This window comes from Sordaria macrospora, chromosome 1, assembly GCF_033870435.1.
Source record: "Sordaria macrospora chromosome 1, complete sequence".
Lineage (NCBI taxonomy): Eukaryota > Fungi > Ascomycota > Sordariomycetes > Sordariales > Sordariaceae > Sordaria > Sordaria macrospora.
This window is the reverse complement of record NC_089371.1, coordinates 7025807-7040867: the sequence shown is the minus strand read 5'-3', so window position 1 is coordinate 7040867 and position 15061 is coordinate 7025807. Positions and strand designations below refer to the sequence as shown.

The following is a 15061-nucleotide window of genomic DNA, read 5'->3' as shown; positions in this document are numbered from 1 at the left end:
TATCCCTTCAAGCTCGGTCTCGTGCTCATTCCCCTCGTACCACACTCTCTAACGTTCATATTCATCAATTGAACACCATCTCCCAGCAGGGTAAACGTCCCTTCCTTTCTCGTCAATCTCTTGCTTGCTTGCCTTTTCTCGCTTGCATCGCAGCCAGCACCGCACCCGCATGTCCCCCCTCGCCCCCTCAGCCGCTAATGCATACACACCTCACCTGCCCGCTTCGTCATACCATGCCATGCCATACATGTCATGTCATTTATAGCTTACCTCTTTGTGCCATTCTTCCAGCCCACAAGAAGTGTGAGGGCCGTTGGCGCAGTGGTCAAACACGCAGCCCTTCGAAACTCTCTCACCACCTCTCCCTCCGTCAGAGACTCTCACTGAGAACCACGAGTGACCGAACAGCAAAGTCCATACACACATGCTCTGGAAGAGCAAGAACTCCAATGTCAAGAAGAAGATGGGACGCGAAAGAAAAGTGTCCCGATGACAAAGAATGGATCAAATCATGTCCCAAACGGATGGTTTCGGGGTGGCCACCGCAGAGAGGGAAAGAAAGAGGTCCGGAAAAAGACTCGTGTGTAATGAAGAGATGCCTAGTAAGACCCTTGGGGTGAGAAGGAGGGTTGCTGAGGGAGGGTTGGCGCGAGGGTCGTTCAGGCTGAGGTTACCGGTTCGAGCCTGGTGCGGTTCAATGATCACTTCACTTTTTGCACCTTTGGGAGGATATTGTAGAACTGTCTGTGATTGTGACCGTCAATGGTATCTATTTTCTCCTGTTCTTTTTACCTCTCTTCTTCCTATTGCTAGATGGGATTAGTTATATGCTGCTGAATGGCATTAGTTGCACATGGGCTTTCAAATGCGTCGGTCGTCTGTCTCATGGGGAATCATTTCCTTGAGCAACTTCCCCTCGAATTGTTCTTTCCCCTTCGGCTATCATCACCCACTGTGGTATCATTCCAAGTTCTCATCATAGGTACATATCATACACTCCCCTAAGGTTCCCGAAGCCTCAACGTCTTCATACAAGACCAGCAAACATGGCTCCTGCCGCTCCGAAGCTGCCCAAGCCCACCAGCGGTTTATGCCATGTCTGCAAAGGCGCACCCAGCAACCCTCGGTATCGGTACCAGTAAATGCCAAGGCCGACTACGTTGAGAGCCAGCATCGTCAAGCCGACACCAGCTAGCAAGATACTGCGTTCGTTCTCACCAACGCTCCTCCTTACCACGAGTTGTGACTCGGTAGAGGTCTCCTCAGCTACCCTCCTTTGCATCAACGACCACCACCTACTCCATTCCCGTCCAAGCGTTGGGATATCGTCAACCACGGCCCTGACAAATCGCCCGACAATACTGAGCGCCGAGTCAGAGGCACTGACGGCAGGATCACTCTCTTTATCGGCCCACGGCAGCACCTTGCCACTCTCGGGGAACGTCTTCCTCCTGCACTCCACCACAAACGCGCATAACCCGACATACTTCCTCTGTAGCACCTCCCTCAACCAAGGTCTGGGTACCTCAGGAAGCAGCATGAGCGCCAGGTAAGCAAACGCCAGACACTTGGTCTCCAGCGTCACCTTTATCCTTCCACTTCCACCATCTTTGCTGTCCTCCTTTTCCCCTTCCTCGTCCTCTTCCAGGAAATCAATTTCCCCAAGGACATCAAACACCTCCGCCGCCAAGCCCTCCAGCTTGATCCTCCTCTTCATCTCCGGGCTCAACTGCCCCTTGACACCGGTATTCTGCCCACCGACCGCCTTCCTCAGCGCCTTTGGGATCTGCACCCAACCCGCCGCCTCGCGCTCTCGCTCCTCCTTCTCTAGCCGCTCCATCTCTGCGTCCGTGTCCAGGCTGCTCATGCCTAGATGCGCCGCGCGCGCAGCCATGGCGGCCCGCACGGCGAGCGGCTCGGCCCATGGAAGAGGGAAGGGGAGGATGGCGCTGTAGGCGGGCCGGGTGATTTCGGAGTAGTTGGCCGAGGAAACGTAGAGGGACAGGGCGAGGAGCGGGGCGGCCGACGAGGCCAGCAGGGCCTTGTAGGCATGGGAGTCGGCGTGGACGCGTGGGGGGAGGGTGGTGACGTCAGGGTGGTGGTAGGATGGTGGTTGAAGGGTGGAGAGGTAGGAGACGATGGGGTCGAAGCCGGACGTCCATGTTGCCGTGGAGGGGTTGTAGAGGGCCGGGAGATGATCTGTATCGAGATTGATGGCATTTAGTCGTTAGTTTGAGGGAATTTGCCATGGGGAAACCGTACGAGAATGAGATCACGCCCGGAGGAAGGATGGGGCGCGACACTTGCTGGCACATGGGGGAAATTGGACTGGGGGTTTGTCTGAGATGCGACTGGTTGAATGTCACTGGGTACGGGTATCGATGAGCTTACAGGATGGGACGGCAGAGGGACTGCTCTGTACAAGCAGGTAGTCGGCGGCACTCAAAGTTTGCGCAAAGTACGTAACTGTCGCAAGGCACTCGGCGTCGATGGAGGGGAGGCCGAAAGCCGGACCCCAGACATGGAGCTCTAGCGTCATTTGTTTGCTTCGGAGGGTCAGGTAGGGATTGGGAATAGCCTTATAGGGATGGGATATTTGCGTTGATGAATGGGCGGTTGTTGTTGGACCTGGCGGTGTGTATCGCGGGGTTTGCCAAATGCCGATGGGTTGTTGGAAGATGGGGGATCGAAGCTCTGCCGAGATTAATGAGATTACGACAGAGACGTTACCCCAGACGCACAATGTGGATGCCTGATAGCGATTTATCAATGGGTTGTAATTTGAGAAAATGAGAAGGATCGGAATGTTTTCAGTCGTCTATTGGTCGAAACCCCGGTATGATGGTGTCTCTTATTGAGTTAGGCTGAAGCTATCGCAAGGTTAGAAGCGGGACGTGACAAGCCCTCCTTGTCGCCCAGCTCCCGCTGTCCTCATCCGCAAATTCCTGTCCCGCATAAGTCGCGAACTCACGTGTAGATAAGATAAACCCCCTTTTTCCACTTCCCGTCCACTTTCAGGGGAAGAGAGCACGAACCTTGGCCTTGTAAATGTCCCTGCCATTTCACTGAAATTGCCTGCGGCAACAGTGACCTGATGATCGACGTCCCTTTTGCGCCTCGGCTGTCACATTCCCACATCGATTGCAGTGCACAACCTCGAAATCGACCATTCACAACGGACACAAAGGGGACAGAAGCGGGTAACGGGTATGCCCGACTCCCGCGAAATCCAGAAGCGCAGGAAGGCAATCCAGCCAGTCATAAACCGATTTTCAACTTTCTTTTCATTTCACAACATGTGTTGCGCACGTGTGTTGTTTCTTCTTGGAAATGCTCTCTCATCCTCCTGATTTGTCAATTCAACCACCAGGAGACAAGGGAGAAAAATTATGGGTTTTCCCTTCGTGCATGAACATGCGGATACTGTTCGAATCGCAAACTCTCCGATGGAATTCCACTCTTTGAAAGCACGACAACAAAGTCATCAACATCCCTGCTCCATCTTGCCCTTCCCATCTGGGAATCTGTTTCGTTGGAGATGGGGTCTTTTTTTGGAATGTGATAGTTACGCCGAGAAAGAAAATAGGATCATGTTGATGCAGCAATCAATCATCCCATTCCCATCGGTATCGGCAGCTTCATTGTCTCCGACGTCTGAGACACACCGCACCATTTGTCAACCTCCACCTTCTCTTTGTTTTTTTCTCTCGTCATTCCTCGTCATTATCGCTATCTTTCCTATGTCGTGCCCGTCTTGTTCGGATATGCATCTCCGACGGTGCAACTTGCAAATCTGCATCGGGGTATCGGCGTGTCGGAATCGGAAAGGTGCGGGTTTGAACTCTGTGACTGAGCGCGCCCATAATGGTTGTGGATCTCTACTTTCCGACGTGCATGCCCGAACAGCACTGAAGAGGTACCCAGGTTGCCATCCGCGATTGCTTCGAGTTTAGCACCTTCTCCTGGTCTCCTCCAGAGTCTGACGCGATCATACAATGGCAAGTGAGATCCCGAAATAATCTATGACAATTCACTCAAATCAAACTTTGTTGAGTCGGAGAGAAAAGGATGGACGGTGAAATATTACGCTGCTCACGCAATTACACTACGCAAAGGTTTGAAACACACTCCTATGAGCATCAGTTCCCTTTCGGTCATGTCGGAACAGAACTTGTGTGCGACCAGTGAGGATCTTGTGTTTTTAGTGTTTTCGCCTCTGGTTAATTTCCTCCTTGACCCTACATATGTAGGTGTTCTAGTGCATACAGTGTACACTACGTTACATACACCTCTGCATGGATGTAAAATGTTAGCTTGGTACGTTGACCAAACAGGAAACAGGGGCGAACTACTGGCCGAACTAGAAATTTCTTGTGTGAAATTTAAAGTTCTCACCACCAGCAGAAAAACACGCTAACATTTTATATTCATGCAGAGGTGTACATTGAATACTCCCCTTTCTTGCGCCGCACATACTTAGCCACATGCTGCCACGCTGCCTTCATGTCAGGTACGCGAAAGCAGCAACGGGAAGGATCGGACTCCCTTCATTGGACGGGTCACATTTGAGGGGTTGAGAAGACCATCACCACTTGGCTTTGTCACGAAGCAGCTACTATAGCATCATTATTACGATGGCAATACCATTACAACCTATATGCTAAGGTTCGTAAGAAAGGGAGAAATGTCGTTACGAATACGACACTGTCTTGATGAAACTTCCCCATATCGTGCACTTCCTATACCCGTGTGACCAAGATCTCGCTGGCCAAGCCACCAAAGAGCCATGGCGCGCAATGCGCGGCTACCAGGATCGTCTCTTGTCCACGCGATCGATATCAAGAATCAAAACCAGAGAAATGAAGGGAGGGAAACTTCAGGAACGCGGGGGAGAGGAGGGGAAGGTAGTATGGATGGACGGCGAAGATCTTGGAAGGTTGAACTGACGATGAAGACACCAAGATGAGGCACGGGATGATGGAGGGGAAAGGATTGTCTATGCCATGCCGCATTGCCATGCGACAGAGGTGAGATGCGATTGGTTGCGCCTAAATGGACTTTTGATCAAGAGATCATCATGTCCGTCTCCTCCAAGCTAAAAACCGGGATGAGGTGCATAGAGATCGCGTTTCATCAAGACTGCAAGACAAGAAAAACGATTGTCGTGTACTGTACACGCAACCAATACCAAACCACGTGAAGAGACAGTGATGGGTCTTCTTGACGGTACCTATGGAGAAGATCGCGACACTGACACCGAGGTAAGGATCGGACACTTTAAGCGCGGTCTCCGTGACTTTTTTTTTTCTCGGCTGCCATTGTTACCGTGTTTTTGTTGACTTTGCCCAGCAGATCAGCTCCTCCCCTTCATTTTACACGACCCTTCCTTGGTAAGCTGAGGCCAAGACCAATGTTGCGCGGTATCATCACCAACTTGGAGTGCCAAGAAGACAGAGTCTCCTCTTTCTTGAATTGAGATGGGATGCGTTCGGCAACGCGGCTGCGCTAAAAGACATAGGGGGAGGGGATACCCTCTCGATGGGGAAAGGAAAGAAAAAGTTCCTGTCTTTTACACACGATACCACAACAAAGGCGTGGGACGGAAACGAAATACAATATTCGGACAGGCTGCTTCACAGGCTTGCCGCATTGATAAGCCGCAACACCGTCCTCCGAACAATGTCGTCTTGGCAGCAGTTTTGTGTGCCATCGTGAGGTGGTATCCATAGCCGAATACTGGGCGGTTTTTCGTGTTCAAGATTCAAAGCCTCGCTCGCTTCTCCACCTCTTTGAGGAAGCTACAGGAGAGGTAGGGTGGTAGAAAGCAGGCGGACGGGTTGTGGTATGTAGCAATGTAAACATTGAACGGACATCGTCCGGCGGTTTCATCGGAGATCCTCCGTGATTTGTAAAAGTCAAAGTAACGGAATGGTTGACGACAAGTGAAGTAACCTTGAAGTCTATAGAAGCTGACAACACTTACAGTATGTTGGTAACCCTCTCTCTGCATACCTAACACTACAGGATCCCTTTGCATTTGCTAGCGTGAAAAGAAAGAGACAATTGGCTTTGTTTTCCCCGGAGGTGTATCAAACACCGAAGATCTCGCTCCGCTGGCAATGTCTTTCTCTGAAGGGTCGAGAAAGTCTCAGATCTCCTCCTTTCAATCGGCGACCATATCTGAAAATCTGAGTCTGTCTTTCAGTTCGGTCTCCCGTACTCGCCGATATACCCCATCTTGCCATTCTTGCATCTGCCCATTGCTACCTCGCGAATCAAGCTACAGCAGCAAAAGACTCCATCCAGATCAACAATTCCTTGCTTTTGCGCGCTTTGATCCTAGTAGCTTTCGTCCTTCGTCGCGTGTGTCCTTATCTTTACCATCGCGAAATCCCGAGGCTGGTGTTGATGAAGAAGAAATTTTTTTCTTTTCGTATGAGTCGATGGTTGCTTGTTCAGCCCATGCTTCCCGTCGTGCCCATCTCCGAGAAGTCACCAGGGCCAGCAGATATTTTCACTTTGACTCCATATTAATGATGTAACCGGAGCTGGGACCAGGTCTCGACCTCGCCCGAGGCCAGTCGCACATGAGTGTGGAGATATCCCTTGGCTTTTTATTTTCATTTTCATTTTCAGAAACTGTGACCTGGTCCCACCAGATGAACTCCCCCACTTTCCGTGAAGACAGGCGGAATTCAATCTGAGAGGAGAGGAAAAGAAAGGGGATGAGGGGGGTTACGAACACATGAACGTCATCCAGTTCATGGAGTTGTAAGAGAGCGATCTCGGTCTCGATTTGTGATCGAGGGGCGGGTGGACAAATTCGTGTTTCATTAAGGATCATTTTGATCTCAGAATTGTGGGCGCAGGAGCGAAGACGTGTCAATCAAATCCCTGTTCTCCTCATCCAGATGCATACGTATTTCACATAATCAAGAGCCAAAGAGAATTCGCATGATGGTCGATCATTAAATGATTGTGGTATTCGGATGGTTGAAACCAATCCGTTCAGAGAGTGAGGCACTCGAAGTGCTCGTGGTATCAAGTTGTGGTAGTACATGTGAATGTCGGTAGACCGACTACAGAAAAACACCTTCCCAATGAGTTCCCAAACCCGCCCAGAAACCTCCTCCCAATTCCTTCCATGCCCCCCATTACCCCCCAGCCAATGCCCGTACCGGCGACCATGATGATGTCTGACGCCGATGCCCATATGCTCCCATAGTGATAGTGATACAATTCCCAAAAACAAAAACAAAAAGTGTGGCGTTCGCAATGCTCGTTGAAGTCGTCATTCCAAATCGGAAGAAATAGCGAGAGTAGTCGTTGATTAAAAGGTTGGTATTATGTGGTGGTACAATGTCGAAATGCAAGACTCGCGCCAGCTGGATCCGGGGCTCAAGCTCGCGGGTGTTGGTGGTTGAAGTACCCGCGAGCTCGGCTGGTAGATTGTGTTCCAAAAGACTGAATAAGTGGTGGTAGCCATCGTGATGCGACAGGACATGTCGCGGTGGATTGATTCATGAGCCGAAGAACGGCTGGAAAAAAAGCGTACGGTCATCGACCAACCGTTGAGGTGGTTGATATTAGTGATGGCATGTCGAGACCGACGGTGAGACTGTTGCAGCGTTGATATGCAGGCGGGTGCATGTAAACGCACTATGACGTGCAGCTCTTGGTGGTTGATGTGCCAGAGGGGAGCCAGTACTGAGAAAGCTACTGGGGCTCTGCAGTGGGCACTTTGCAGCCTTGTGCTCTGCGGCCGGTGATACCAATCTTGAAGAAGCTCGGCCCGGCCGCGATCCTTGTGAAAAGAGGATGAAGCATAGGACAATGATGATGAAAACAAGGAGACATGAGAGATGCCAAAATGTTCAAGTGTTGCTTTCCATCCCTGTTAAGGCAAGCTGCTTAACCCCTCTTGGGAAGAGGAGGAAGAGGACGGCTGGGAGGGGGGCCGGGGCAGGGAGGAAGCTGAGAAGGGCGCTGAGCGGCGGCAGGCATTTTGATGGTTTGTTTTGGTGTTGTGGTTGAGGTTGTTGGTATTAGTGGTGATGACTTGATAGTCAAGTGCCGGATTGAGTTCCTTGGAGGTTAGCGGTGGTGGTAGATATAAGATGTTGTTGGTGGTAGTTGCTTGTGTAATCTGAAGACGGTTTGAAGTGTCTTGAGTGTCCTGATGGTGAGCTGATTGGTGTTGTTTGATCTGATGATGGCTTATCCAAGGGTGGTGAGAGGAGGGTGGGAGGGCTCTGGCTTATATGTAGGAAATGCGCCGAGTAACGACCTCAACATTGCCCTTTACGGACAACATGGGAATGGGGCAGGGTGGCAGGCTCTGCGAATTCACAGACAGGGCTGCGGCCAGGCAGTTGCTGCCAGGGTCTGTGGATCGCAGCCCTCGAACGGAGAAAGCGTGAATGGAGTGAATGGAAAATGGCAACAATGGTACGGCATGGTACGGCTGGTACGTACCGTATCAGGAACGGGCGGTACCTGGCAGGTGAGACCGTGGAGTGGTACATTACACGGGGGTCAGTTACAAGCGATGGAGGGCTGCTGGCGCGACGAATTGCTGCGCGCGTTACAAAAATAAAGTTGCGCATCTCACTCAAGGGTGCCGAGCCTTGTACCGGGACATGCAAGACGCTAACTCTGCGGTGACGCAGCCATGACTTGGCGTAATTGAACGTCTCAAAGCAGTGAAAGGTGCCTGAAATGTGCCTGAAAGCGTTACCAGAGTGTTCCTGGTATTGACCTCGAGTTCGCGCTGCGAGAAAAATGAAACACAGGTGGTCGACCGGGGTACCCTGCTGCATGACACCGCTTTCCCCCCTGGTTCGCAAGAAAGGCGATTGAGAGAGGGTGCCCTTTGTACAGTACCTGCCGCAAGTACCTGATGACTGGAGCAGGCCGAGCAGCCTTTCATTTCCATTCTCACCCATTTTTGGCCGTCGTTGTTGCTGGTTCCGCACCTGTCCAAAAATACGCTTGAATACGGGATCGTACGGGGGCCCGCGGTGTAATAATGGCCTCGTAATAATAGGATAATGGGATTGGGAATAATGGGAAGAACAGGCCAGTCCTGGGATCGGTTTGCAAGAGAAGAGCGTCCTTGATGTTCTGGAAATAGCGGTCGGCCTGCTTTCCCATGGCATCCATGATGACGGCAAATCCTTTGCAATCAGACGGCCGTGATTGTTGTCCCCATCGCACCTGGGGTTTGCCTGTCTGTCACAAGATGTGTTGGGGCCTTGGGGGATTCTTTCGCGTGCCGGTGCCATATGGCAAAACATGCGACCGGGCCTCCGGCGACCCGCGCTCTCCGTCCGAACTTTGCCAGTGCTCGCTCGCCAAGGCGAGTCCGCCCGGCTATTGCGCTGGAGAATGGAGATGCGGTTGCCGTTACGGTCGGCCGGCCATGAGAGCGGCCCTAGCCAAGACCTCATTCACTTCCAAGCTCGGCAGGCGGGAGAACTTTTGAAACAATGTTGCTGACTCGGACAACAATCATCGACATCATCATGTTTACTCAGCTGCGCCTTCTACAAGGCCTGCGACTGGACGGGATGCGACAGGATCGTGTCAGTTCAAAGGGACCGGCCGTGCTGTCCAGTTTCTACACTTCAATTTTGCGAGAAAACGGGAAGTGGTCGTGGATCTGCCACCATTCGCGCATTGCCTGCATTCAGGTCTAGCATTTCACATGTAAGGGCATCCAAAACGGGCAGCATACATTGGTGCGTACATTGCAGCTGAAAATTGGCGATTCCCGTCTTGGAGTATGCAAATTTCACAGGCGTTTGTATCCAGCGTCTCCACCGGCAATTTCAGGTGCTTCATTAGACTCAGCAGAGGCACAGCCAATTTGGCACAAATTCCGTGCAAAAGCTGCATAGGGGAAAATTCCACCTTGGCTTTTTGGCTGCTAGCCTGCCCCCAGCAGTCCCAGGCACGCAGCGGGCCTTGTGTTGTTTCTCTTTTCGGGGTCTCCCCAGGAACCAGGAACAGGTCGATCTGCCTTGTCGCCGTTGCCGACGGGGGTTTTTTGGAGGGGAGAATTTCAGGTACCCCAATCACGATGCTCAGAAATGCTGAGGAATTTTTGCCTCTTTTTCATTTCGACGAAACCCGCCAAAACAGGCCCTGAAAATCTTGAGACTCCAGCATCCCTGCTGGGACAACTAACCACCACAACTCCGGGCACTGTCCACTGGCCATCCTCGGCCCGCCGGGACCCAAACGTCTCGGTCTCAGGCACGAGAAAGCGGCCAATCTGTCAAACAAACGGCCGAACTCTCTCATGTTCAACAACGGGATGGGGTTTGTCCTTCCTGGACACAAGCTGTGATCCCACAACTGCCCTGCGGTCGAACGAGTCAAAGCCCGTTCCCGGACGGCCGTCGGTCAGTGTCCAACTTACAGGCATGTAAGAGATGTTTCAGAAGCACAGAAGATCAATGTGCTGCAGGAGCCGTGTGCTCGAGTTGAGACAGCACTGATCATCTCGCAATATCTCCAAAGGCATGCACTGCTTCTGCTAGCAATAAGTTCTGCATATCCGATCGTCAGCTGGCCCCCTTTTGGTTGCCTTTTCACAAATACTTGTTAATTACCAAACGCTCCCCCTCGTTTACATAGTGCTCACTATGCCTGTGTTACCACCAAGTAAAAACGCCACCGTTGCAATGGTGGATTGGTGGCTGCCATCATGACCTGAATGCCTACATTGTCCCTTGTAGGCTAGTTGATAGCTCACAAAACTACCGAGACTGAAATTGGTGCTGGCCATGAGCTGGGAGGGACGAGGACCACGCCATGGTCAGCGCGATGCGAGTGTGTGAGTTCGATCACATTGCCTTCTCATTAACGTCATTAACCTTGAGACAGACCTCCTCCTCCGCACTTGGCACTTGCTTTTTGGGGTGAGACCGACGACGCGATACATATTCGCAATGCCGGAGCGGAGCCGCCCCACGATGTTGAGGCTGATAGTCTTTACGCACTAGAGTGGGCGTCTGAGGTCGAGACCGCGCCGCCAAAAATCGTCCGTCCTTGTGTTGTTGTCCGTTTGCCCGGCGGCGAAGCCGACAGAGCGGTTCGGAGATGAAATGCACTGCAGCCCTCAGCTAGTTGTTTCTTGCAGCGCGTCCGGAGTGCTGGATGGAATTGGAATGGGATGGAGGAGCGGAACGGGAGCATCCCGTTCCTTGGTTGGCAGTGTTGGTTCCCAGGAACGCGAGAGAGAGTCAGTGCACACAGGTAGCCCCCCCCCCCCCCCCCTGAGCCCCCATTCGAGAGGCAATTGCATGCCGGGAATGCCTCAGAATGTTCTTCTCGTCAGGAACCGTCCTCGTCCGGAACTGGACCAGGAACGGGCTGACGGTGCGACCTTCGATTGGATCGGCGTCCTTGGAGAACGCCACACACTTTTGTTGGTGAGGGCCACACTTTCCCCGCATCGCAACTTGTACAGTGTTTGCGCCCAAAGGGGATATCTCACCACCTTGGGTGTGAGCGTGTGTTAGCCGGAGTCTGGTAGGATTGATAAGAGCCGGTTGAAGTTGGTCAGCTCGGGCTGGATAACTTCTTCCATTGCGACATCCGGTGGTTGGAAACCCCACTATCAAGCCCATGTTTTCTTGCAAATCATCCATCATGACTCACTACCGAGCTTCAACTGCAATGATATGTCGTGATCAGTGTAAGAAAAGCCGGGGTGGTCAGAGGTAAGGCAGGCAGACAGTTACGCAAGGCAGGGGTGAGGAAAATCCTGTCAAAGTAGTTACCTCCTCTGGGCACTAATCCGCCGGTTTGGCTTTTTTTCCGTACAAACTCCCAATATCAAGACATGCTCAACAGTAGCCCTTCATAAACTGCTCACGACTCACTGTTTTACGTGAGACTCTGCCCTCAAAGGGCGTGCGCTAGCTGATCGGACTTGCAGGTCCTATCGAGTGCGTTCAAAGGTGGGCCTGTTTCAGACAGTTTTGTACATGATCAGCATAAACCCATGGAGGTTTAGGCTTTATTGTAACCGACTGTAGCGGGCGCCTATTTTGCCATATCATTGACAAATTGGGACTTCATGATCATATTATGTTGTACGCGGACGGCTGGTGGGAAAACTGGAGGCACTGGCGGTTATCAAAACCTCTTGGCCATGACCGCGCCTTTCGGTACCATCATCACATACCCACGGCACGCTCGGTATTACAGGAGGAAGCGCATAGAAGCCGGGCAAAGCCGCCGGCGGTGCTGAACGGGATATCGTCGCGAGGCCGGCGACAACGGGTTCCTGGCATGGCTCACAAGGGTAAGCGATGTCAAGTAAGTGTGTGGTAAAATAGAACGGAAACGAAGGGGAGCGAAACACAATGCGAGGGCCAAGGAGATGCTATTCAACCCTCCACTTCCCGGTCCCATTCAGACACAGCCTGAGTACCGTACCCAGCCCTCTCCAGCCGTGTCTCGATATGGATCTGGATGTTCTGATCATTGACTCTGAGTCCCTTTCCGTCCCTTTCCGTCCCTTTCCCACTCGAATGGGTTGCGCCTTTGCGGGCATTACTTCCCTTTGCGGCCTGCTTTGCGGATTATATCGGAATCTGGTCGCTCGAAGCTGGAGATTAAGTGGCAGAGTTGAAGTCGTCTGTCTACACCATACCGAACCTGAACCCTGGGGGAGACCAAGAATAGAATATTGTACAAGGGAGAACAGGGGGTAAATTACCAAAAGCACGGGGCGTCACCCTCGTATCGTCGCTATCCCTGGAACCCTACCCAGGCTGAGGTTTATCGATTATGGCCTGCGTAGGAGTCAGCATTGTTGGGGATTTTGAGTCCAGGGTTTCTGTAGGTGGAATTGCGATGCAGACAGGCATCATTGGGCGGTGGTGGTTGCTGACAAAAGTTTCAATGCCGTTGCTCTTTCGGGTTGTCGTCGTCCGTGAGGGGTTCCAGCCTGCCGGGTCAGCCGTCACCTTCTGTGGGCCCTCTCCGCACAGAGCTTCAGGCCCCACAAGTCTCTACGGACCTGCCGCTCAGGGCACTGCATTTTGTACTCCCACAACAACATCAACACCAACACCAACACCAACATCACGACATCTCGACATCTCGCCGCCACGCTTTTCCGCCATCGGCACCTGAACCATCACGAATAAAGAACCAGCGGTCCCAACCGCTTCTTCACATGCCAGATCATATCTAGTGCCGGGTCAGCACGGCTAATTGACCTTTGCTTCGCATCGTCGGCACCCGATATCTAGCACTGCCAGCTTCTCCGTTCCCAGTCAAGCCAGCTTACCCCTCTCTCGGTGCTGTTGCCAAGTCTTTCGTGAGAGAAACACGATGGCTGGCGGTAACTTTGGTGATTTCCGGAAAACCCAAAGGATGAAACTTACATTCAGCTATGCAAGTATCACTTGTACAGTACTACGGCTGCCCTCCCAAGACTCGTCGTACCCCTGCCCATGATGTTGTGAAGGTTGGTTTTGATGTGGCTTACATGTTTATCCCGGCAAGAATATATGACAGTGTCAGTCATCTGACTCAACTCGCCCAGCTTATCATAACCTCCTTCCCTGTCTCGGTCGTATACGGCCAGATACAGACACCGATTACACAGCACCACCGGAACCAACTGCTTTTCACCTCGGCTGGGTTGGGGCTCTGAGGATTGACTGTCAACAAAATTTTCCAACCTTCTGGAAGCTGCGGAGCTAAACGAACGACAAAGCATTGCCAGGATCCCATCTCTTGGGCGTTTGATCAAGGCATCATCAATCATCACTCTGCCAGGTTCACCGATACCCAAGAATTTTCGCTCACCTTCTGGCCACCACACCGCCGGCTCAATGTCATCGGTGACCCGCTCCGAGGCCCTTGACCATGGAAATTATCAGACATCAAACAAATTTTCACATGGCAGCAGGGACAGACCTCCAACGTTTCCACCGTGATCATCATGGGCGAGGGATGAACATGATGCGTCCAACAGCGAGGCGCGAGGCGGCCACGGCGGCCACGGCGGCTTAGACATGATGCGATAGATTATCAGGCAAAGAGGCAATATGCCGACCGATAACAAGGCAACCACTATGGTCAGGTTTTGACTGCGAAGGAATGTGACACGTCTCGGGCATAATTAACTGCCGCACTCGAGGACATCAACCATGCACGCATGGAGAAATATGACCATCACATCACTTAACCGGCGAGAGTCGCACGGCGTAAGCAGTCCTCCACCGCTTTCTTACCACCGCAGTGGTACTACTGGCACACGGGAACACCGGCACACGGGCCTCAACCGTAGGATACCGGGCAGTTGGGCAAAATCACGACAGCCCTACGGCTCTTTCGGGATAGCAAAAGGCTGTGATGAAGGGAGGCTGTCAAAGTGTGCCATGTTTCCAGCAAGGCGCGCTTGACTGTGAGCTTGGCTGAAAGCATACCCACCGAAAAGAGAACCCCTGGTCAACAGTTGTGCAGCTCCCACGATCCACACCATGCGGTCAGCAGGCGCACGCCAATGGTATTTGGGCGGTAATAAACTCTCAAACATGAGATGGAGGAGGCTGTGCCGTCATCTCTGTGAAGACCAATGGGGATAGCATCACGACTCTAGCTCGGATCAAAACCGTAGTAGTGGTAAGTTATGACATTGCTCCCTTGGAATTATCTGGGCAAAAGGTAGCATCCGTACCTTTGTCCTACCCATCCCTCAACCTTTCCCCCCATTTTACTCGTCTCCCTTATGGCTGCCGGATGCCTTATCTGCGCCGTCTTGTGTTACCAGAGCCGCGCTACCCCCAAGGCTGGAGTTCACCACTATCGGGCTTTGGCCCAGACGGTTTACCTCTTGCCGGCACGTAAATATCCGCGCACTAAGGACCTCCGAGGGAAACGATCCAGCCGGACGGCCCAAAACAGCAACCCTCCAGTTCATCAGCAAACCCCGGACGATATGTGCTTCAATGACGTGATAGAGTTGTCTTGTTGTGGTAAGGTGTCGATTAGCACTGGATGGCCGATATGGGCGCGCACCTGGGGCCACGTG

General features: G+C 52.3%; 2 protein-coding genes and 1 non-coding gene across 3 annotated transcripts; 2 read left to right on the top strand and 1 right to left on the bottom strand.

Annotated features, from left to right (window-relative positions):
* Positions 1-307: 307 nt before the first annotated feature.
* On the top strand, positions 308-697 carry SMAC4_13118. The gene is made up of 2 exons: positions 308-345; positions 662-697. It is a non-coding gene; the product is annotated as a tRNA-Arg (tRNA).
* A 259-nt stretch (positions 698-956) lies between these two features.
* Positions 957-2963, bottom strand: SMAC4_00201 (uncharacterized protein). Its single transcript, XM_003351611.2, has 3 exons — positions 2392-2963; positions 1600-2199; positions 957-1517 (listed from the first exon to the last, which is right to left on the bottom strand). Exons 1-3 carry the CDS (start codon positions 2537-2539, stop codon positions 1507-1509), a joined length of 759 nt encoding a protein of 252 aa, XP_003351659.2. The 5' UTR covers positions 2540-2963; the 3' UTR covers positions 957-1506.
* Positions 2964-9387: 6424 nt separating this feature from the next.
* Positions 9388-9498, top strand: SMAC4_13117 (uncharacterized protein; the record flags this gene model as incomplete). Its single annotated transcript, XM_066091269.1, has 1 exon — positions 9388-9498. One exon carries the CDS (start codon positions 9388-9390, stop codon positions 9496-9498), a length of 111 nt encoding a protein of 36 aa, XP_065945829.1.
* Positions 9499-15061: the final 5563 nt, after the last annotated feature.